Source organism: Bombina bombina, chromosome 1 (genome assembly GCF_027579735.1).
Source record: "Bombina bombina isolate aBomBom1 chromosome 1, aBomBom1.pri, whole genome shotgun sequence".
Taxonomy (NCBI): Eukaryota; Metazoa; Chordata; class Amphibia; order Anura; family Bombinatoridae; genus Bombina; species Bombina bombina.
Window position 1 is genome coordinate 489,834,027 of NC_069499.1, and position 22,981 is coordinate 489,857,007.

Genomic DNA, 22,981 nt, shown 5'->3' on the forward strand with positions numbered 1-22,981 from the left:
TTTTTCAGACCCCCAAGACTTACACTGTTGGAAAGGTTAGGCGATTACCTTTCCAATGGTGGGACTTGGGGGTCTGTAGCTGCTTAGATGCCTGAGATACAAGCTTCTAAGCAGCATGCCCCCTCCTCCTATACTTAACATTGTTAAGTATAAATAAAGTAGCGCGGTGACGTCATCACGTTATTGCGCATGACGTCACCACGCAAAACGGGAAGCCCCGGCGATGCCTGTCACTCTAAAGGCACGATCGCCGGGGTAGGAGCGGGTGGGAGCCCCCAGATCTCCCTCAAGGTGGGAGAGTGCTAGTGACGGCTCTGAGCCGTCATTAGCAACAGAGTGGGAAACTCTGTGACGGCTCAGAGCCGTCATTAGCACTCAAATGGTTAAACCTTTCAGTGCTAATGATGGCTCTGAGCCATCACAGAGTTTCCCACTCTGGTGCTAATGACGGCTAAGAGCCGTCACTTACACTCTCCCACCTTGAGGGAGATCTGGGGGCTCCCACCCGCTCCTACCCCGGCGATCGTGCCTGTGAAGTGACAGGCATCACAGGGCATCACGTTTTGCGCTGTGACGTCACGCGCAATGACGTGATGACGTCACCGTGCAACTTTATTAACAATTTGTCAATACAAAGTATAGGGAAAGGGGGCATGCTGCTTAGAAGCCTGTATCTCAGGTAATTGTCTAACCTTTCCAATGGTGTATGTCTTGGGGATCTAGAAAAAATAAAAAAAAAGTTAAAACTTTTTTTTCCCAAAATAAAAAAATACATTAAATCAGCTTAGCGCCCAGGTGGGAAAGTGCTTAGCACTTAAAAGGTTAAGGGAGATGGGTTATTTTCTACTCTTGTATTTTTATATTTGACCAGTAGGTGGTGCTATAATATGAGAACCTGACCCAATAGGGGTTAAAGGGATATGAAACCCAAAATGTTTCTCTCATGAATTAGACTGAGCATTCAGTTTAAACAGTGTTCCAATTTATTACTTTTAACAAATTTGCTGTATTTTCTTTGTATTGTTTAATGAAAGAGCATGATTTCACTACTGGTAGCTTGCTGAACACATTGTGTGAGCCAATATAAAGAGGCATATATGTGCAGCAGCTATCAATCACCAGCTAGCTCCCAGTAGTGCATTGCTGCTCCTGGGCCTACCTTGGTATGTTTTTCTGCAAAGATTACCAAGAGAAGGAATCAAATTAGATAATAGAAGAAAATTGAAATGCTGTTTAAAATTGCATACTCTCTCTGAATCATGAAATAAAAAGTTGGGGTTTCATGTTCCTTTAATGTAGACACACACCTGTATAGTATAAATAGTGGCAATGAATGTATGGTATATATCCGCATGACTAACGTTGTAGTTGTATTGTTCACAGGGGTCAAGTCCTACAAAAAATAGTGTGGGAACTCACCAAGACTTCCTCCCCCCCAAACTATTAATATTGTATTATATACACACCCACACTGTATCTAAATGTATATAATCTAGACACTTTGGTTAATGAAAGCAAATTAAATCCAATGAAGAGTTTAATAGTTGCTTTTGGGCCTGAGACTCCTCCTCTGTCACAGAGTCTCGTCCACTTAAGGTGCAATAGTCCTATTTCTACTGAGGAGAACTAAATAACCCCAAGCAAGGCAAACAGAAATGTAAGCATTGTGTGTTCCACACAGTGCGGGGTGATCACACAGCAGGACAGGCTTGCATTTAGTGCATTATAGGAAGTGTTACTGCCCATTACTAGAGGATCTAACTTTCCCTCTAACCAGACTATGCTACAGCTCCTCACACCAACAGCATGCAAATGAAAATAATGCAGGAACTCTGTTCCCATGCATTCCTGCTCGACTTGGCCCTTGATTGTTCACAATAAACACTTAAAAAAAAAAAATATGTGCTGCTGTATTCTTGTTTTTTTCTTGATTGTGGGGTAGCACTCCCCTAACAGCGTGCACTATAGTGTGTGTGCTGGAATCTTTTTTAGCAGGGTGGATAAAAATCAATGATTTTATTAAAATAAAAAAAAAAAGATTTGTTTTTATTTAAATCAGATTTTTTTTTTTAAATCAGATTTTTAAAAATCTTTATCAGATTTTTAAAAATAAAATGCTTTTTGAGGTAAAACAATATCTATCTAAAGATAACTTTCTATTTAAAATACGTTATAATCCAAAGGTTGTTAATCTTCAAATAAGGATTAATTTTTAATTATGCAGCATGAGGCTTTATATTCATAGCTGTAATGTTTATTTTATTTTTTATTATTATTTTTTATTTGTTCATTTTTGTGAATAATTGTAGTGGTACAGACAAAATCATAACTCATGATAATTCTAAATACATTTCACAGAGTTACAGGCTATGTAGGTTCCAATCTTGCTATAGGTCCATACAGAATGATGATCACCTATAAATTACATTTATCCATTCTCAAGCTGTACCTCAATAGAAAAAAGTAGCATTTGCTACTTTGATATAAAGTGGGAGCATAGGATATAGGTCAAAGGATGCCCGGGAAGAGGGGTGACGGAGGCGAGACAGCCCTGCTCTAGTGGAATGGTGTGTATGGATTTCCATTTAAGGATATATATATATTTAATAAGTGGTTGCATTATGTTATAGTCATATTGCTTGGTGTGTATAGGAGGTTAGTAATTAGTTCTTCTCTACTTGTATCCCATATAAATTTCATGTCATGAAAAAATTCTAAAGTATTAGTTTTAAAGTAATCATATTCTTACAGTAATAATGTATTGTCCATGTGAGTAATCCAATATTTGAAAGTAGGGCTACTTTGAGATTTCCATTGTTTTGCTATAAGTAATCTGGCCGAATTTAATGCTAGCTGTGTTAATCTTAATCTAAGTGTGCAGGGGTAAGAAGGTAGAAGATTGAGTAGAGCCACGGTTGGGTCCAAAGAAAACTGTGTGTGATGGCCTATTAAATATCAATATATTTCTCAATAATGGACCAACATCTCCTCAGTTCTGTACACTCCCACCATATATGTATCAGTGCTCCTCTCTACCCACACCCCCTCCAACACTTGTCAGAAGAAGCAGGGAAGATGCTCTTTAGTAGGGATGGGCGAATGTTTCGCTACATTCGAAAAACGGCACGAATTTTAACACATTCGTTCGTTCGAATTGAATTTCGAATGTTTACATAACATTCTAACATTCGATTTTCGAATATTCGGTTTCGAATTTTACGATTACATTCGAAAATATTCGAATTCGAAAAATTCGAATTTAGATTGTAATAGTATTTCTAATGCTTTTTCTTTAAATGTAATATTCGAATTATGCAATATTCGAATTCGAAAAATTCGAATTTAGATTGTAATAGTATTTCTAATGCTTTTTCTTTAAATGTAATATTCGAATTATGCAATACGTGTATTCGAATTCGAAAAATTCGAATTTAGATTGTAATAGTATTTCTAATGCTTTTTCTTTAAATGTAATATTCGAATTATGCAATATTCGAATTCGAAAAATTCGAATTTAGATTGTAATAGTATTTCTAATGTTTTTCTTTAAATGTAATATTCGAATTATGCAATATTCGAATTCGAAAAATTCGAATTTAGATTGTAATAGTATTTCTAATGCTTTTTCTTTACATGTAATATTCGAATTACGCAATATTCGAATTCGAAAAATTCGAATTTAGATTGTAATAGTATTTCTAATGCTTTTTCTTTAAATGTAATATTCGAATTATGCAATATTCGAATTCGAAAAATTCGAATTTAGATTGTAATAGTATTTCTAATGCTTTTTCTTTAAATGTAATATTCGAATTATGCAATACGTGTATTCGAATTCGAAAAATTCGAATTTAGATTTTAATAGTATTTCTAATGTTTTTCTTTAAATGTAATATTCGAAATTATGCAATATTCGAATTCGAAAAATTCGAATTTAGATTGTAATAGTATTTCTAATGCTTTTTCTTTAAATGTAATATTCGAATTATGCAATATTCGAAAAAAAAAAATTCGAATTTAGATTGTAATAGTATTTCTAATGCTTTTAAATGTAATATTCGAATCATGCAATATTCGAATTCGAAAAATTCGAATTTATATTCGAATTCGAAAAATTCGAATTTATATTCGAATTCGAAAAATTCAAATTCGAAAAATTCGAATTTATATTCAAATTCGAAAAATTCGAATTTCGAATGTAGACATTCGATATAATTATAAACATTCGAATTCGAAAGTGACATTCGAAAACTGTAAATAACATTCGATTTTCGAATTTTTAAGAATATTCGTTCTTATCGACATTCGAATTTAGAATTCGAATTTCGGTAATAACATTCGTTCTACATTCGAAATTCGAAAATTTGCACATTCGCCCATCCCTACTCTTTAGTCTAGTCGGTGTGAGATACCACCGAGTACAAATTTTATAATTTGTTTATAGAAATTTAGTAGAGGAGGAAGACTTTCTGGTGTTTGTAAGAATGCGATTCCATTCTGGGTCTGTGAGTGTTCTGCCCAAATCTCTATGCCACCTTTCAATATATTCTGGTAGCTTTGAATTCTGAGCAGTTGTTATGAATTTCCTTCCTTTGTAAACATGTAGCTTGGTAAATGTTTATTTTTTTTTGTAAATTAATTCCATTAATCCATTCACAATGTCATGCTCCCCCAGAGATATCACGTATTCTTGGTTTTGTAGTTCTCACAATTGTGAATGTGACTTCAGAAATAACGCCTCTTCTTCACAGCAAAACATATTCTAAAATAAACATAGAAAGTTGAGAAATAAAGGGGCATTCTGTGATTCAGATAAAGCATACAATTTAAAACAACTTTCCAGCTTACATCTATTATCAAACTTGTTCATTCTCTTAGTATCCTTTGTTGAAGGATCAGCAATTCAATTCTGAGAGCTAGTGAACTCATTTGGTCAGCCAGTGACAAGAGGCATATACGTGCAGCTACCAATCAGCAGCTAGTTCCCAGTAGTGCATTGTTGACTACTCCTAAGCATACATATGTATGCTTTTCCACTAAGAATAACAAGAGAATAAAGTAAATAAGATAATAGAAATACATTAGAAAGTGTTTTTGTTTATTTTTTTTAAACTGCATGTTCTATCTGCATAATGAAAGTTTAATTTTGACTTTACTATCCCTAAATGCTGGATTAGACAGACAAGCCATGTTTGAGTTCTATTAATAAAGAGTCTTCCATGTGCATATAAACTATGGTGTTTAGTTATTAAAAATGTGCCCTATCCCCTGTATTATCCCACAACTTGCGATCCAGAGTTGCCAAAAGTCTTGATTTGCCTCCTGACCCTTTCTCTACCCTTTATTTGCCACCTTTATAAAACAAGATGGGGGGGGGGGGAGGCACTGGGGACCAAATCCAGAAACATCTAGCCAGTTATTGAAAGCCCTTCCGGACAACCAGACAGTTCCAGGACTGCATAATATTCCCTTACATTTTTTAGTCATAATTTAAGTTTATCAATGCATGGAAATGTAAACTATAAGAAACTAATGGTGTAGACTGTCCCTTTAAATATAGAAACTTTCAGTATAGATAGGGATACCACAGGTAAAGTCAGCTATTTACAATTTATTACAATCCAGCAGATATAATTTATCAATGGGAACAATATAAAAAGGAGGAAAATTTTGGGTAAACTGTCCCTTTAAACTACAGATCTTTTATGTCTGTCTGCCATTGCGTTAGTCATATTTTGTTTTCACTAATCTCTCAATCTGTTGCACTATTTATGTTATCCTGTTATTGTTTTATTTTATATGTTTCCCTGTTATTTTTAAAAAAATGTCAATAAAAACTATTTAATTACGTGTGACCGTGAGACACTGGTCATGGGTGGGGGTGCATGCCCAATGGTATATTAGGGGCCCAAAAATTTCTGATGCACTAATGAGATTCAGCTGAACACATTTGGTGAGTCAATGACAAGAGGCATCTGCCACCTATCAGCAGCTAATCCCCCACTAGTGCATTTTGGCTCCTTCCTATCTAGATATGCTTTGCAACATATTAAAGGGATAGTATAGTCAAAATTAAACTTTTATGATTCAGATAGAGGATGCAATTTTAAGCAATTTTCGAATTTACTCCAATTATCAATTTTTCTTCGTTCTCTTGATATCTTTATTTTAAAAAGCTGGAATGTAAGCTTAGAAGCCAGCCCATTTTTGTTTCAGCATCTGGATCAGCAAGCTCTACCCAGGTGCTGAACCAAAAATGGACTGGCTCCTAGACTTACTTTCCAGCTTTTTTAAATAAAGATACAAAGAGAACAAAGAAAAATTGATAATAGGTGTAAATTAGAAAGTTGCTTAAAATTGCATGCTCTGTCTGAATCACAAAAGTTTATTTTTGACTAGACTATCCCTTTAACAGAACTAGGCACATTAGATAATAGAAGTAATTTGAAAAGTTGTGTAAAATTGCATGCTCTATCTGAACCAGATGTTTTTGTTTTCTCTTCATTTAAGAAAAATAATTATGTAGAAAAATACTAGCCTATAAAGAGCATATCTGATTATGGTAGGCCTGACTCCCGAAGGAATTTATAACCGTTTGTTCTAATAAAATGATAAACTTTAGCTTTTATGAGTACAGTATTCATAGCTATCGCTGTAATTTAGCAAGTACCAACAGAAACAGACGACCCGTTATCACCATATATTGAATACATATTTATTCATGTGTCTCAGGAGGGAATAGCAGTAATGTGGGAGGTGTCAGCTCAGCAACCCTCCCTCAAGTCACGCTCTTAGACTGGAGGGGTTGAAGGTCGATGCAGAAGGAAACGGTGCTCTGCACGTACATCACGGGTTTCTAAGCTTTCGGTATACGGGATCAAGCTGGCAAGAAAGACTGGTCGTCCTGAGTGAAATCCGGAAACATGTCGGCTGTGGATTTGGAAAAACTACGGATGTCAGGAGCAGGGAAGGCTATAGCTGTACTTACTAGCGGGGAGATGGCACAAGGTGAGGAGGAATCCTGTCAGCCTCATAGGCATTTGTTCTGTGCTTATGGAGGTGACACTTGCTCCTTAGCCTCGATAATGCTGAACATTCCAAAGATCATAGCACTGCCCTGGGCACCTCTTTTTTTTTGTTACAGATGATTTGATTCATTATATGTAATCCGTTTTATAGGAAGTTAATTTCATATTTTTTATTTATTGGTTTTAAATGTTCAGTTACGCTTGCATGTTTGCAGGACAAAGTAATTTTAAATTATAATTTGAATGTGAATGTACTTATCCTTATAGCTGTAGTAGGCCTGTCTAAAACTTTGGACTTTAAGGATTATAATGATTGGCAGATTCTTAAATGTCAGGGTTTGATAAGGTCACAGAGTCCAAGGCCACTGCTTTAAAAAATAAATAAATAATAACACTAAAAAGGATATTAATATATCCTTCCCCTGTCTGATGAAAATACAAAAGTTACTATATCATATTTACTCACAATCGTTAAAGGGACACTGAACCCAAATTTTTTCTTTCATGATTCAGATAGAGCATGCAATTTTAAGCACCTTTCTAAGTTACTCCTATTATCAAATTGTCTTCATTCTCTTGGAATCTTTATTTGAAAATCAAGAATGTAAGTTTAGATGCCGGCCCATTTTTGGTGAACAACCTAGGTTGTTCTTGCCGATTGGTGGATTGATTTAACCGACCAATAAACAAGTGCTGAACCAAAAAAATAACTTAGATGCAAATAAAGATAACAAGAGAACGAAGAAAAAATGATAATAGGAGTAAATTAGAAAGTTGCTTAAAATTGCATGCTCTGTCTGAATCACGAAAGTAAAAATTTGGGTTCAGTGTCCCTTTAAGTAGATCAAATCTATTGAGCATCCATCGCACTTCCTTAAATAATTCTGTTAATATCATCTAAGCCTCTTCTGACAGCCCCATGATCACATGACTTTTTATTTATTATCTATTGACTTGCATTTTAGCCAATTAGTATTGTGCACAATTTCACAGGCATAAGCACACTGTTATCTATATGGTCCACATGCACTAGTAGGCTCCTGTTGTGAAAAGCAAATAATAATAAAAAAAAAGCATGTGATTAAGAGCAGGGATAGGCACAAACAAAGGCTGTGGCGGACATTTTCCAAAGTACAGACCTTGGTGAAGGACACCAAGGTACATTTTAAATTAAAAACATTATTTTATAGTGCTTGGTGTTATTATACTGATCCTATAACCAGTCCTCCTCTGGCTATACCTATAAACCAGTGTCACTACTGTGTCATTATATAGTGCTTGGTGTTATTATACTGATGCAGATACCACTGATTCTATAACCAGCCCTCCTCTGGCTATACCCATGTGCCAGTGTCACTACTGTGTAATTATATAGCGCTGGGTGTTATTATACTGATGCAGATACCACTGATTCTATAACCAGCCCTCCTCTGGCTATACACATGTGCCAGTGTCATTACTGTGACATTTATATAGCGCTGGGTGTTATTATACTGATGCAGATACCACTGATTCTATAACCAGCCCTCCTCTGGCTATACCCATGTGCCAGTGTCATTACTGTGACATTATATAGCGCTGGGCGTTATTATACTGATGCAGATACCACTGATCCTATAACCAGCCCTCCTCTGGCTATACCCATAAACTAGTGTCATTATATAGTGCTGGGTGTTATTATACTGATACAGATACCACTGATTCTATAACCAGCCGTCCCATGGCTATACCCATGTGCCAGTGACACTACTGTGTCATTATAAAGTGGTGGGTGTTAATATACTGATGCAGATACCACTGATTCTATAACCAGCCCTCCTCTGGCTATACGCATGTGCCAGTGTCACTACTGTGTCTTTGTATAGTGCCGGATGTTATGCAGATGCAGATCCACATCCAGTATTTCACTCAGGCTTTGTTTATTCCATAGCTTATCACCCAATATCGCTAGCAGTCTCTTGACAAGCCATTAACTTTATTCACACTACATATTTTTTTTATTCCTATTATTTAATCAGAAAGAAAAGATACTACTAAGGTTGTGGCGGACACTGCAAGGGCTAGTCACAGACACCAGTGTCCGTGTACGGACACCTGCCTATCCCTGATTAAAGGGGACAGTCTAGGCCAAAATAAACTTTCATGATTAAGATAGAGCATGTAATTTTAAACAATTTTCCAATTTACTTTTATCACCAATTTTGCTTTGTTCTCTTGGTATTCTTAGTTGAAAGCTTAACCTAGGAGGTTTATATGCTAATTTCTTAGACCTTGAAGCCCACCTCTTTCAGATTGCATTTTAACAGTTTTTCACCACTAGAGGGTGTTAGTTCACATATTTCATATAGATAACACTGTGCTCGTGCACGAGAAGTTATCTGGGAGCAGGCACTGATTGGCTAGACTGCAAGTCTGTCAAAAGAACTGAAAAAGGGGCAGTTTGCAGAGGCTTAGATACAAAATAATCACAGAGGTTAAAAGTATATTATTATAACTGTGTTAGTTATGCAAAACTGGGAAATGGGTAATAAAGGGATTATCTATCTTTTAAAACAATACAAATTCTAGTGTAGACTGTCCCTTTAAGAGGCTGTCTATATTGACTTAGAAGCAGGCAGAATTTTAGAGGGTAAAATGTTATAAAGTATATTAATATAACACTTTTGGTTGTGCAAAGCTGTGGAATGGGTAGTAAAAGCATTATCTATCTTTTTAAATAACAACGATTTTGGTGTTGATTGTGAAAAAATAAATAAATACATTTTCTACTTCATTTCAGTTGCGCTATATTCCAGGAAGTATTTGTGAAGGAAGTAATGTTGCTATATGAGCTTACTTTTACGGAGATCTCACTGGATTGAAGTGACAGCCTCTGTGTACAAAAGAGGTGTCTGTTAAGGGCTATAAAAGCTTTATACTTTTTTAATTTTTAATTTTTTTTATTTCTCGTTTTATTATAAATGTCAAAAATAAATGTAGCATGATAGGCACTCCCCCTGATTTGATCCCATCATTGAAATCACAAGATCACATAATTTCAATTTTTACTTATTTGTTTACATCGGAACTTTGTTCCAATGTACACAAATAAGTCCCATCAGAAAAAGGATAAATTGAATAGAAAAAAAATAACATGACTGTACCTGCACATGCCAGATGCACACTCCCTTGCAAGTCCTGGGACAAGAATCCTGATTAGCTGCTTAAAGTCTTTTTACAGTGGGTTGTGAATACTTAGGAAATACTTAGGAATATCTTCCCTTTTTTACATAGAGATATTCAGGTGATATTCTCTAGTCGGCGTTTTATAGCTACGCTGCATTAGTTTCAAGTGCTTTAACATTTGGGTATCATGTCCCTTTAAATTGATCTTGATACTAAGAGAAACTATTGTACTCAACCCACATGGGCTTATTGTGCTGGCTAGTTACAAAGGGGCTAATCGTTTCAACAGCAGCAATGCACCACTTGAACCTATCGTAAGATATATATATATATATATATATATATATATATATAGTGAGCCAATGACAAGAGGCATATGTTTGTAGCTACCATTCACCATCTAGATCACAGCAGTCTATTCCTGCTCCTGAGCTTAGTTATGCTTTTCAACAAAGGATGCAAGTTGAATTAAAGGGATAGAAATGACCTTTTGAAGTGCATGTGGTTGCATTTCAGTTTTAAATAGAAAGAGTTTTATAATTTTTGTTGTTTTTCAGTGGCATACACACATATGCTGTGAGAGCTAGTGCATAAGTATTCAATCTCAGAGAGCTGGCAGAGGTGTGTATTGTCTGTGAAGACTTGATTTGTGTCATGCAAGTCACTGCTGACTCTCTAAGAAGGTGTGGTATTTGAATACTGTTGCATAGGCCCTCACAGCATATATGCAATAGAGCTGCAACAACTAATCATTATAATAGATTATAAAAATAGTTGTCAACGAATCTCATAATCGATTAGTTGGCTTGCAATTAGTTGGTCTGTGCTCATGCACATGATATTGTGTTTTATGGTTATGTCCTTATCCTAAAGGACGTCTACAAACGTTTACTTTTCACTTCTTCTGGACAGTATAAGTTTCTTTTTAAGTTTACAACTACGCCTGGCTCATGTGCAATCCAGAAAATAATAGGAGTCCTCATTTGGATTGTTTATATTAAATCAGGTGATTTGGGACTATGCTTTGCATGATATAGTGCCAAGCTTATTTACCCTTAGCCCTAGATTTATGGTTATTTGAACCAATGTGCACTATTATCCGTTTGCACAATTATTAGTGGATTGCTTGGTATAGCTGTTTACATGTACAGTATAGATAAATGTGTATGGCTTTGTCCTGTTATTGATAGTCCTTAGCGTTTTTTTAATTTTTTTTTTTAATTTTTTTTTTATAAATTGTGATATGTACCAGATTTAACCTCTAAGTATATATCTGTTATTTTTAGAGCGGACTAGATATTTTTCTCTAACCTTATAGCTGGTTCAATGCATATAGATATTCAAGATATATATTTTTTTATGTTAGAATGAAGTCCAGGCTTACTTTATTGAGAGGCCCCTTGCCAAGGAGGAAAATACTTTGCATTGGTAAAGCTAACAAAGATAAATATCCCACTTTGGCGAAATTGGCAAAACCCTAATTTTGTATCTCAGACACCTCAACACGATCTGAACTCCTCTTCTCTGCTGCAGGCAACATAGCTGCAAAATAGTGCTAGCCTCAGCTAGGACCATGTGGACATGTTGACATTTTTGCACTTCAATGCAAAGTTTCTGAAAGAGTGAATAACATTTTTTTATACCTATTATCAACGGCTCTACTCGGGAATTGAAATAGATAACGCTAACCAAGACATCTTTTGGAATATGATAAAGGTACCCAAATTACCTAGTGAGGATCTAACAGCAATTAATGCCCCAATTTCAACGGAGGAAATCAGAAAGAGCTATAGATAATTTAAAGATGAATAAAGCAGCGGAACCAAACGGATTTCCCGGCGAGTTCTATAGATGTCTTGGCAAAGCTATACTCTTGATATTAGAACAACTCTAATTTTTATTTCTGTACAAAGAATCCTATCTCAAGTTATTTCTCTGCGGCAAATATTTCACTCATTTTAAAGAAAGGTAGAAACTCGGAAGATCCGGCCTCTTATAGACCGATCTTAGTTCTGGACATAGATTATAAAATACTAATGGCCATCATTGCTTCGAGACTATCTGTCTGCATAAAATTATTCATCCAGATCAAACCGGATTTATGGTAGCCAGAAACCCAACAAAAAATATTCGTAAATTAATTTTTTGGATTATGCTTGGAATGTGGACCAAGGTAAGAAGAAGCCTTTATGGCAATATATTGCTATTCTTTCCCTGGATGCTGTCAAAGCATTTGATTCAATTGTTTGGGAGTGTTTATTTAGGGCGTTAGAGCCGTTTGGGTTTAAAGGAGAATTTGTACAATTCATTCATTCATAGATTATATCATAACCCAATATCTTTTATACTCCTCAATGGGACTTTATCTCCTAAAATAATATTACAGAGAGTCACCAGACAGGGGTGTCCCCTGTCCCCTCTACTCTTTTTTTAATATTGCTTTGGAACCCCTAGCAATACGATTTAGAGATGTTTTATCAGGAGTCCCGTTTTGCATACAATTCCTTAAAACTTTGTTATATGCAGATGATGTCTTAGTTTTTTTTGGTTAATGTGCAACAGTCTATTCCGTCTGTCTTACAAATTTTGAAAATCTTTAGTTCCTTTTCTGGGTGCAAGATAAATCTAGAAAAGAGTGAATTAATGTGCTTAATAATATATAGTAGTACCTAATATTCCATTAAACGAGTCGACGCTATTAAATATCTAGGTCTAGTTTTGCATAAAAATCCTAGTCATTGGTATAAAGCTAATTTTGGGCTTTTATTTCAAAAGATTGGAGCAGATCTACAACTTTGGGCGGCGTTTCCACTATCCATGATAGCACGTGTCAATTTAATTAAACCTATTATTTTTCCCTGTCTGTTATACCCTTTGCAGAACATCCCTTTATTTATATCAAATAAGGATTTGAAATTCATCAATGCTCTATTTTCCAAATTTATTTGGAACAATAAAAAGCCTCGGATTACTCTGGGAAGATTAATGCAAAACACTGGAGCAGCGGGACTAGCTCTCCCTAATCTTAAACTTTATAATTTGGCTGCTATGGTCAAAACAGCGATAGATTGGCTCACTGGATCTAATATACAGGGAGTGCAGAATTATTAGGCAAGTTGTATTTTTGAGGATTAATATTATTATTGAACAACAACCATGTTCTCAATGAACCCAAAAAACTCATTAATATCAAAGCTGAATAGTTTTGGAAGTAGTTTTTAGTTTGTTTTTAGTTATAGCTATTTTAGGGGGATATCTGTGTGTGCAGGTGACTATTACTGTGCATAATTATTAGACAACTTAACAAAAAACAAATATATACCCATTTCAATTATTTATTTTTACGAGTGAAACCAATATAACATCTCAACATTCACAAATATAAATTTCTGACATTCAAAAACAAATCAGTGACCAATATAGCCACCTTTCTTTGCAAGGACACTCAAAAGCCTGCCATCCATGGATTCTGTCAGTGTTTTTGATCTGTTCACCATCAACATTGCGTGCAGCAGCAACCACAGCCTCCCAGACACTGTTCAGAGAGGTGTACTGTTTTCCCTCCTTGTAAATCTCACATTTGATGATGGACCACAGGTTCTCAATGGGGTTCAGATCAGGTGAACAAGGAGGCCATGTCATTAGATTTTCTTCTTTTATACCCTTTCTTGCCAGCCACGCTGTGGAGTACTTGGACGTGTGTGATGGAGCATTGTCCTGCATGAAAATCATGTGTTTCTTGAAGGATGCAGACTTCTTCCTGTACCACTGCTTGAAGAAGGTGTCTTCCAGAAACTGGCAGTAGGACTGGGAGTTGAGCTTGACTCCATCCTCAACCCGAAAAGGCCCCACATCTTTGATGATACCAGCCCAAACCAGTACTCCACCTCCACCTTGCTGGCGTCTGAGTCGGACTGGAGCTCTCTGCCCTTTACCAATCCAGCCACCGGGCCCATCCATCTGGCCCATCAAGACTCACTCTCATTTCATCAGTCCATAAAACCTTAGAAAAATCAGTCTTGAGATATTTCTTGGCCCAGTCTTGATGTTTCAGCTTGTGTGTCTTGTTCAGTGGTGGTCGTCTTTCAGCCTTTCTTACCTTGGCCATGTCTCTGAGTATTGCACACCTTGTGCTTTTGGGCACTCCAGTGATGTTGCAGCTCTGAAATATGGCCAAACTGGTGGCAAGTGGCATCTTGGAAGCTGCACGCTTGACTTTCCTCAGTTCATGGGCAGTTATTTTGCGCCTTGGTTTTTCCACATGCTTCTTGCAACCCTGTTGACTATTTTGAATGAAACGCTTGATTGTTCGACGATCACGCTTCAGAAGCTTTGCAATTTTAAGAGTGCTGCATCCCTCTGCAAGATATCTCACTATTTTTGACTTTTCTGAGCCTGTCAAGTCCTTCTTTTGACCCATTTTGCCAAAGGAAAGGAAGTTGCCTAATAATTATGCACACCTGATATAGGGTGTTGATGTCATTAGACCACACCCCTTCTCATTACAGAGATGCACATCACCTAATATGCTTAATTGGTAGTAGGCTTTCGAGCCTATACAGCTTGGAGTAAGACAACATGCATAAAGAGGATGATGTGGTCAAAATACTCATTTGCCTAATAATTCTGCACTCCCTATAGTATCATCTGAAGAGATAGAAACCTTTTTAATTGCCCCGTTTTCTCTTAAAGCTATTTTACATTCTCAAGCACAGAAACTGCCGCAGAATGTTAGCTGTCTTATTTCTATTAAGAACATAGTACAGGCATGGCAAAATTTTTGTATAATTCTAGACTTAGATTATTCCTTTTCAGAATTTCTACCGATTCTAAGTAATCCAAGTTTTCTCCCAGGGCTATATCAAAAAGCATTTAGGGGGGGCGGAGCTAACCGCCAAACAGGAGAGACGCATCTTGCAAGAGCTCTCTCATAGTTATCTAGTTTGGGCCAAAAATTAGATTAATTAAATTCCCTACATAGACTATTATATATACTGGCCATCCTGTATGAGTGAGGGGCATAGAAGTGGTGATCAATTGGACGTTTTTGTCTCAGACACTGGACCCTGGATGGGAGAGATCACCCTCACAAACCTGACCGCAATACCCAAACAAAAGAGAGGACTCCTAGAGTTGTAAGTGATGCACACCCGCCTCCCTGCTTAACCACGGCTGATCTCCCGGACCCACAACTCTGCTGACCAGGGGGTCGGGACCCCGCTCCGGCGCGGCAGCTCTGTAACATTTCTGTAATCCGGGAGGCAGTGTAGCGCTATAGGTATCGGCGCTCAGATCTCTGTGGGAGGTAACTCCGAGCTCAAACCTTCACTGCGGGCAGCATCAGAGGAGATTCCGGTTGCGGCTGTAACCAAGCTGGGCTAAGTAACCGACGAGGGGGCTGCCTGAGAGCTGGTCCGCACTAAATAATACAATATAAAGGCAAAAGAAAATTGGCGCGAATAATCGCCATCTTGCGGCCTGGGAAGCCGCATCTCCGCTTATACACATTCCATATTCCAGCGGCAGGAGCCTCCCTTTACATTAAGCCAAGAAGACAGAGGAGCGGTAAGAAAGCTGACTATAATCATCTAGTAAAGAGTTATATTAGATGTACTGGTATGTGAAATACATGCACTAGACTACCTAAGTGAAAATACACTCCTCAACCTCTGCCTCACTCACAGTTCCACGCTGCTAGGCTAAGCTGCCAAATAAGAGTTTCAGATTAACACTCCTCAAACAGCTTAAACATAGCAGCGCTAAGTGATATAACATCCTCACCCTCCACAGAACTGTGCCCACAAATTTAATCACATATGGAGCCTATCTTTATGTTGCAGCAAGTATTGCCCTCCATTGCTGGGTAAATGTACTGAACTGTATAGTTGTCAGCATCCAGTGACAAGTGTATCCTGACCAAATTCCCTAATTTACAGCTCCTCTTCCCAACATATATAGGGTGGGCATCCTGCTGGACATTTTGCTATTTATTCATTTATTTATTTTTTATTTTTCTGCATAAAAATTCTAAGCAGAGATACTATTGCTGGCTTTTATCTAAAGTAACCCCAAACAACAATAGAAAGACGAGAAACCTTCAGAGCAGAATCCCCAGAAGTAATAAGAATATTTATGAATACTGTTGACCCTTGAGACAAGTTACTAACTGGGTCACCTTTGTCTTCACTTGCAGAAAATTTTTTATTAGCATATAGTAAATCTGCACGAACATTTCTGTCAACATTTGTTTGCTCCCATAACCCACACCTGAAGCAGCTATTTTCTTCCACGCTGACTGTTCACAACATCTACCTTGTGGAGCTATGTCGCAGGCTCACAGAAGAAAAACAAAAGGTCCCACAGGTCCGAAGAGAACAATGAAAGAACATTTCCAGCAATCCCGTAGAGAGCAGGAGCAATGCTCGGAAGATGACCTCTCTGATTCAACCTGCCGCTCAGAGCCAAGTATTGAGAGAGAATCTTCAACCACCTCACAACCCGCAAGCCTGGCAGACATTGCCAACGCTAACAACAACATGATGATTCAGATAAAAACCATGTTGACCTCACACCATGAATCCATCTGCAAAAGGTTTGATAAGTCATGCTCTGACTTGAGAAGAGATATTGCCGCAATTGGTGAGCGCACCGACACTTTGGAGCGCAAGCAAGAGGACCTCTCAGTCGACCATACCAACCTTATCTCTTACTCCGAAATCCTGGCAGGCCAAATTTCAGTATTAGAATCCAAACTTGCAGACCTGGAGGACCGCTCCAGGCGCAACAATGTTCGCCTAAGGGGCATCCCTGAAAGTGTTCTTCCCAAGGACTTACAATCCTACTTGCAAGAAGTTTTTACAGCTGTGCTGGGACCTTTGAAAGATCCTGAATCCCTCATCGATAGAGCCCACAGAGCTGCTAGACCGAGAGCCATCTCGAATGATAAACCGAGAGATGTGGTGGTGAGACTGCATTACTTCACATTTAGGGAAAAATTTCTTAGAGCAGTTAACTCAGGATCACTGACCCCCACGAAGTTCAATACTCTACAAATCTTCCCTGATCTCTCACCTCACACCCTCCAGCAAAGAAGGGCATACAGGGACTTTACTAGAATCCTCAGGAGTAAGGACATTAAGTACAGGTGGGGCTTTCCGGTACGTCTCTTTGTAACTAAAGATGATCTGCAACACATTATCACATCCCCGGAACAAGCCAGAAACCTTCTCTCGAAATGGGATCTTCTACCAGATAAGCCTACAACCTCTTCTCCTAAAACCCCATCTGGAGATTTGAGAGTGGAAGCCCCGCCGTGGAATCATCTCCCCCCAGGGGTCCGCAAGATGGCCCCTCAGCAGTATCTAGCCAAGGCGACCCCCTCACTGGATTCAAACTCCACCCTGCAATAGACTGACCCATCTCGGAGTTGGGGACTACTACTCTTTGGTCCTTTGTGACTAGGAAGCTATAATTTTCACTCTCCCAATGCTTTCTGTTTGGCGCATTTAGCAACCAATGTCTTGATGGGGAGCAGACTATAACCTACCTGCTTCTGAGGAGAGACACAAATTAATATATTGTTATATTGAGTATTATGTTTATATTTCACAGACCAATATCTTAGAGGTATATCCCCACCATGATCCTATATTTTAAAAATGGTCCCAAGATTGAGACCCGGTATTTTACTCTCCCTATTTAGAAGGTTAACTTTAATATTTAAAGAGCAGCCATGCTCGGTCCTCTAAAAGTTCTATAAGTTCTCATAACAACTCTGGTTTAGCTGAATTATAATCAAACTTCCAATAGTTAGATAATGATGTTTTTTTACATTCCATATTTTAATTATCTGCCTACTTAGATATTGTATACTGCTATCAATCCTGTTGCATGTGAGTTACTTCATATGATATATAGCTGGCCAGATGAGAGATACTTAGTACTGTAACTGTATTCTATTACTTATCCCCTATTACGCCTATCAGGCGACAAAGGGAGATTTAAAGAGCCAAACATACATTAAGGTCTATTATTGCAGAATATGGAAAGGTTTTTTGTTGATTGCCCACTGTTATTCATAAACTGTACATACGTGTGTATTTGATAACCCTATCGTTACCTTCAGTAGCTATTTAACAGTTGAAGAACCTATTTAAAGCTCCAATATATTATGAACTCCCCCCTTCCCTCTCCCCCCCATACCTCCCCCTTATACTTTGAGCGGCTTTCACCCGCTGATCTCCCCCCCCCCCCCCCCCCCCCCCCTTATATACTATGGCCCAAGAGTGGCCAATACATATGCCAATTCTCCACAGGCTAATATCACTGACCATGATAGTTTAAAGAGTCTTATCTTCTGCATTGTGGAGATCAACTATCCCATAATATAACATAAAATGAAGTTTCTTTCTATCTCGCCTAAAAGCTTGTCTGTTACCATTTGTAGACCTCATGGGTAATCTTATCTCTACATGTTCATTTGCTTATAGACAATGTAATACTTATTTTGATGTAACATTTGTTCAAAGGCGAATCTTGTTTGTTAATCTTTACTTTAACTTCAATAAAAAATTTATTAAAAAAAAAAAAAAGCATTTAAAGACTGGGCTGAAAAAGGGTTACATTATGTAAAACAATTACTTGACGAAAACTATCAAATGTTATCAGCTGAGGTTATTTTTTAGTAAATATGGAATACCCAAGTCTAGCTTATTTGCTTTTTTCCAAATTCGTCATTTCATTTCAGCGCAGAACTGGTGTGCTCCATCCATAGTGGCCTGGTCGGATATTAAGCTCTGTATACAAAAATTTACAACAGGGGACTCGTCGATTTCTCTGATGTATGATATTATGCTGAATAAGCAGAGTTTGCTTATTAGGGATAATATATGTAAATTCTGGTCACCAATAATCCCTTCGGTAGATCATGGAATAATTAATCAGAGCTTTGATTCAGTACGTAAATGTAAAGTACGGGTGGCTTGGAATGAATCACATATGAAACTGATTAATAACTTTTATCTCTCACCTTGGAAAATAACTAAGTTTTATCCTTCCTCGGTTAATTTATGTCCCCGTTGTGCATATTTTAGGACAGATGCACTTCACATGTTTTGGACATGCCCTAAAGTTAGACAACTGTGTCTGAAAATTATTTATTGGTTTAACAAATTATACAAAGTTACAATAGGCCTATCTGCGGAGGATGTCATCTTTTTATTTCCGCCAAAAAACGCCTTTAACAGAAATACCATAAATAGCTTAAATACAATTATACTTGCAGTCCGATACTGTATACTCAAAAACTGGAAAGCTAGGCATGTACCAGGATTAACCATGGTTTTAAAACACTTCAAGACCAAATTGTCTTTGAATCATACCATCTCCACGATACTTCGGAGAAAAGAATTAAGAAGTTTCTATGGAGATGGTCCCCTGTTATCTTATCCAAATACTCTTCAAAAATTGATTCTCTCCCCTTTCTTATCAGTGAGCTTTGCGGAACTGACCTTATTAAATGTCTTTCCACATATTTGGATCGAGCAGCCTGGAGGGGATCGTCGGGAGGGATAGCCGGGGTGGGGGGAGAGGAGGAGAGGAATATATCCTTTGTGTTTTTTTTTTGTTATTGTTTTGTCTTGTCTTACGGTTGTCCTACAGTCGATCCATATATCCTTTTAAGAAAAGAAAGGAATAGGTATAGAGTTGGAGCTCGATGTCCGAATAATTTTACTGCCTATGTAAAGGCAGAAGTGGTATAATTATGTATCTTTCATTTTTTTTTTTTCTTCAGGATCTAGTTAGCCGACTTGGCATTATTGTAATTTTGTTTTCAACTTATGTTTTAAGGTATACATCTATTATGGGTGCTCTGACTCTCTCTCTTTATTATGTTGGAAGCTGCGTCTTCATGAATATTCACTGTATGACTTGCATTTCTAAATTGTTATTGTGGTTTGTTTGTTTGTTAAAGAGAAAATAAATAAAATATATATATATATAAAAAAAAGAGTGAATAACAGAATGTTATAAATAGTTATATTTTACCTTTTCTAGTTCTACCTCTTTTCAAACTGTTTGTGGTTTTGGTTTGCTTAATTTTGGAGAAAAAAAAAGTGTTCTGCAGCTTCAAAATTGTGTTAATATAAAGTTTTAGTCTGAAGTTTATACTTGCAAAGCTCAGTAATTTATGTGGATATTTTTTTTTTTTTTTTTTTAAATATATGAAACAATTATTCAATTTTTTTTGTTTTTTATCCGATTAAACGGAAACAAAAATCAGTCGATTAATCAATTATGAAAATAATCATTAGTTGCAGCCCTACATATGACACTAAAAAAACAGTAATAACTAGAATACTTTTTGCTTACAAAAATGCTTCTATATGCACATTCCAATTTTGAACTTTCTATCCCTTTTAAGTATATAAATATGATAATAGCAGATTAAAAAAATTGCATGATTTATCTGAACCATGAAAATTTACTTTTGATTTTCACACCCTTTTAAAGAGAACTTCCACAGCTTTATTAGTGTATGATTGCAGGGCTATGGATCATAGCATAATATTATTTTATTACTTTTATTTTAGTTTTTTTGAAACCGAATAGATTTTAAAACTACTTTTAATGCCATCATGTGGCCAAAGATGTCTAATTTATTGTGTGCTTCTTATTACTAAAATTGCAAATATGTTTAGAAAAATGTGTCCCTCAATAGAGGAAAAGAAAAGGGTGGAATAACCAGAAGTCCTTTTATTATCTCTGTTTGCTTATTCATTGATTTTTATATTTTTTTTTTATTTCCAGGAATGAATGCAGCTGTTCGTGCTGTTACTCGTATGGGAATTTACGTTGGGGCTAAAGTTTTCCTGATATATGAGGTTAGTTTCTCCTCTGTAAATGTATTTTGATAATGACAGAATGATGCAGCAAACGTGTGTGTGTGTGTGTATGTATGTATGTGTATATATATATATATATATATATATATATATATATATATATATATATATATATATATATATATATATATAATTTTATTTGGTGGGGGGGATAATGTGTGTTTTTTTTTTTTTTCTCTTCTTCTTGAATTTTGAACTTGCATGCCCTCTTTTTGAAGAGATGCAGACTGGGCTTCAGAAACACCTTAGCACACTATGGGCTCGATTTATCAAGCCTCTACGGCAGCAAGTTTTTTATTTATCAAGCAGTGGTCACCAGACCGCTGCTTCCCTAACATCTACGCCACCTCTATTGTGGCGAAATTCAATCTCCTCGGTTGAGTACGACCGAGGAGATTGACAGCTCCTGCCCGTGCGTGATTGGCTGTGCGCGGGCAGGTGGTGGGATTGCACGCGAGCGCAAAATTGCGCTCGTGTGCAATATTAATTACCTGCGGGTAATTTCGCCCCGCTATAGGCGAGCTGAGGCGTACAGGGGCGCGTATACGCGCCCCTGTACGCCTCAGTGTTGATAAATTTAGCCCTATGTAATGTAATCTACACTGTATGAACACTCCGTTTTTTGTTTTTTTTATATATACATATTTTTAAAAGAGCGCACTCTTCACACACACACACACACACACACACACACACACACACACACACACACACACACTGACAAAAACGTTTGTTGCCTGAAATGGATTTTAAAGGTTTGTTAATGTTGTGTTTGTTTTTGTATGAACATCTCTACCCTCTCTCAGTTCACAGAACAGTATCCATTTTTAGTGAGCAGACAAATTTCCACTGCCTCCCTTACAGGATCAGTTAGCTGCAGACAGCCACTACAGAGCAGTTGTTTATGGTGCGTTTGTGTTCACCAGTAGAGCTGCAGCGGTTGTCTTTATTAGTGAGCAAGCAGTCTTTGTCTGTCTAAAAATGGATGTGCACAAAATGTCCTTCCTGATTCAAAATAAATTTTAAACCTCTTTGATTTTTATAATTTTTAGAGAGCGAGAGCGTTATGAATTCTCTGTTCTTGATGCTTTATTTGCTGTCAATTGGTTATTTGCATCAATAAATGTAACCTTTTAAAGCTGTTATGCCGTTCTATTCCGTCATAATTAGACTGGGCTTTAAAGCCGTTATGACGGAATAGAACGTCATAGCTAACGGCTGTCCTGAAGCCTTCTGTGCTGTCAGGATTTGATCGCGGTCTGGAGGGCTTTCCTAGGGTTGTAGGGACGCCCCTTAGACACGATCCAATAATTGAAATCTCGCGATCGTGTGCACGATCGAGTGGTTTCAATTTGTCTACATCGGAACAGTTGTTCCGATGTAGGCACTTTAGCCCTGACACGAAAGGGTTAAAAGGAAGTGTTTCTATTATGCATTTGAAAGAAGTGCAATTAGTATTTTCCTGCAGAAAATATTTCAAGTGGGAGTTGTTTGCATTTAAAGGGGCATTAAGCTAAAGACAAGTTTTCTACATGTGCCAGAACACTATCTTTTAAATATGTAGAGCTGTTTGTAATGCAGAGTCTTGGCACTAAGGTTTCCCTTTATATGGCCAGTTCCCCTGAAATTGTATGTTTTCTTTTTTCTTTATTTTGATCTATTTTTGTTGCCTAGATTATTCATTCTAAAATTACTTGTAATGCAGGGTTATGAAGGACTTGTTGCTGGAGGAGACTGTATTAAGCAAGCAGATTGGCTTAGTGTATCGAATATAATCCAGCTGGTAAGTTTAATGCATTCTTTATATGTGGTCTTGTTAATAATACCATGTACATATTTAAAGGGACACTAAACCCAAATTTTTTTCTTTCATGGTTCAGATAG

At 37.0% G+C, this 22,981-nt stretch overlaps 1 protein-coding gene across 1 annotated transcript in view; it reads left to right on the forward strand.

The window, feature by feature from the left end:
* Positions 1–6,789: 6,789 nt before the first annotated feature.
* PFKL (phosphofructokinase, liver type) overlaps positions 6,790–22,981 on the forward strand; it is a 189,572-nt gene continuing 173,380 nt past the window's right edge. Inside the window, exons 1-3 of the mRNA XM_053698552.1 lie at positions 6,790–7,008; positions 21,003–21,076; positions 22,803–22,880. Of these exons, the coding sequence (XP_053554527.1) occupies positions 6,924–7,008; positions 21,003–21,076; positions 22,803–22,880 (237 nt within the window). The 5' untranslated portion in view covers positions 6,790–6,923. The remainder of the gene's footprint in view (positions 7,009–21,002; positions 21,077–22,802; positions 22,881–22,981) is intronic.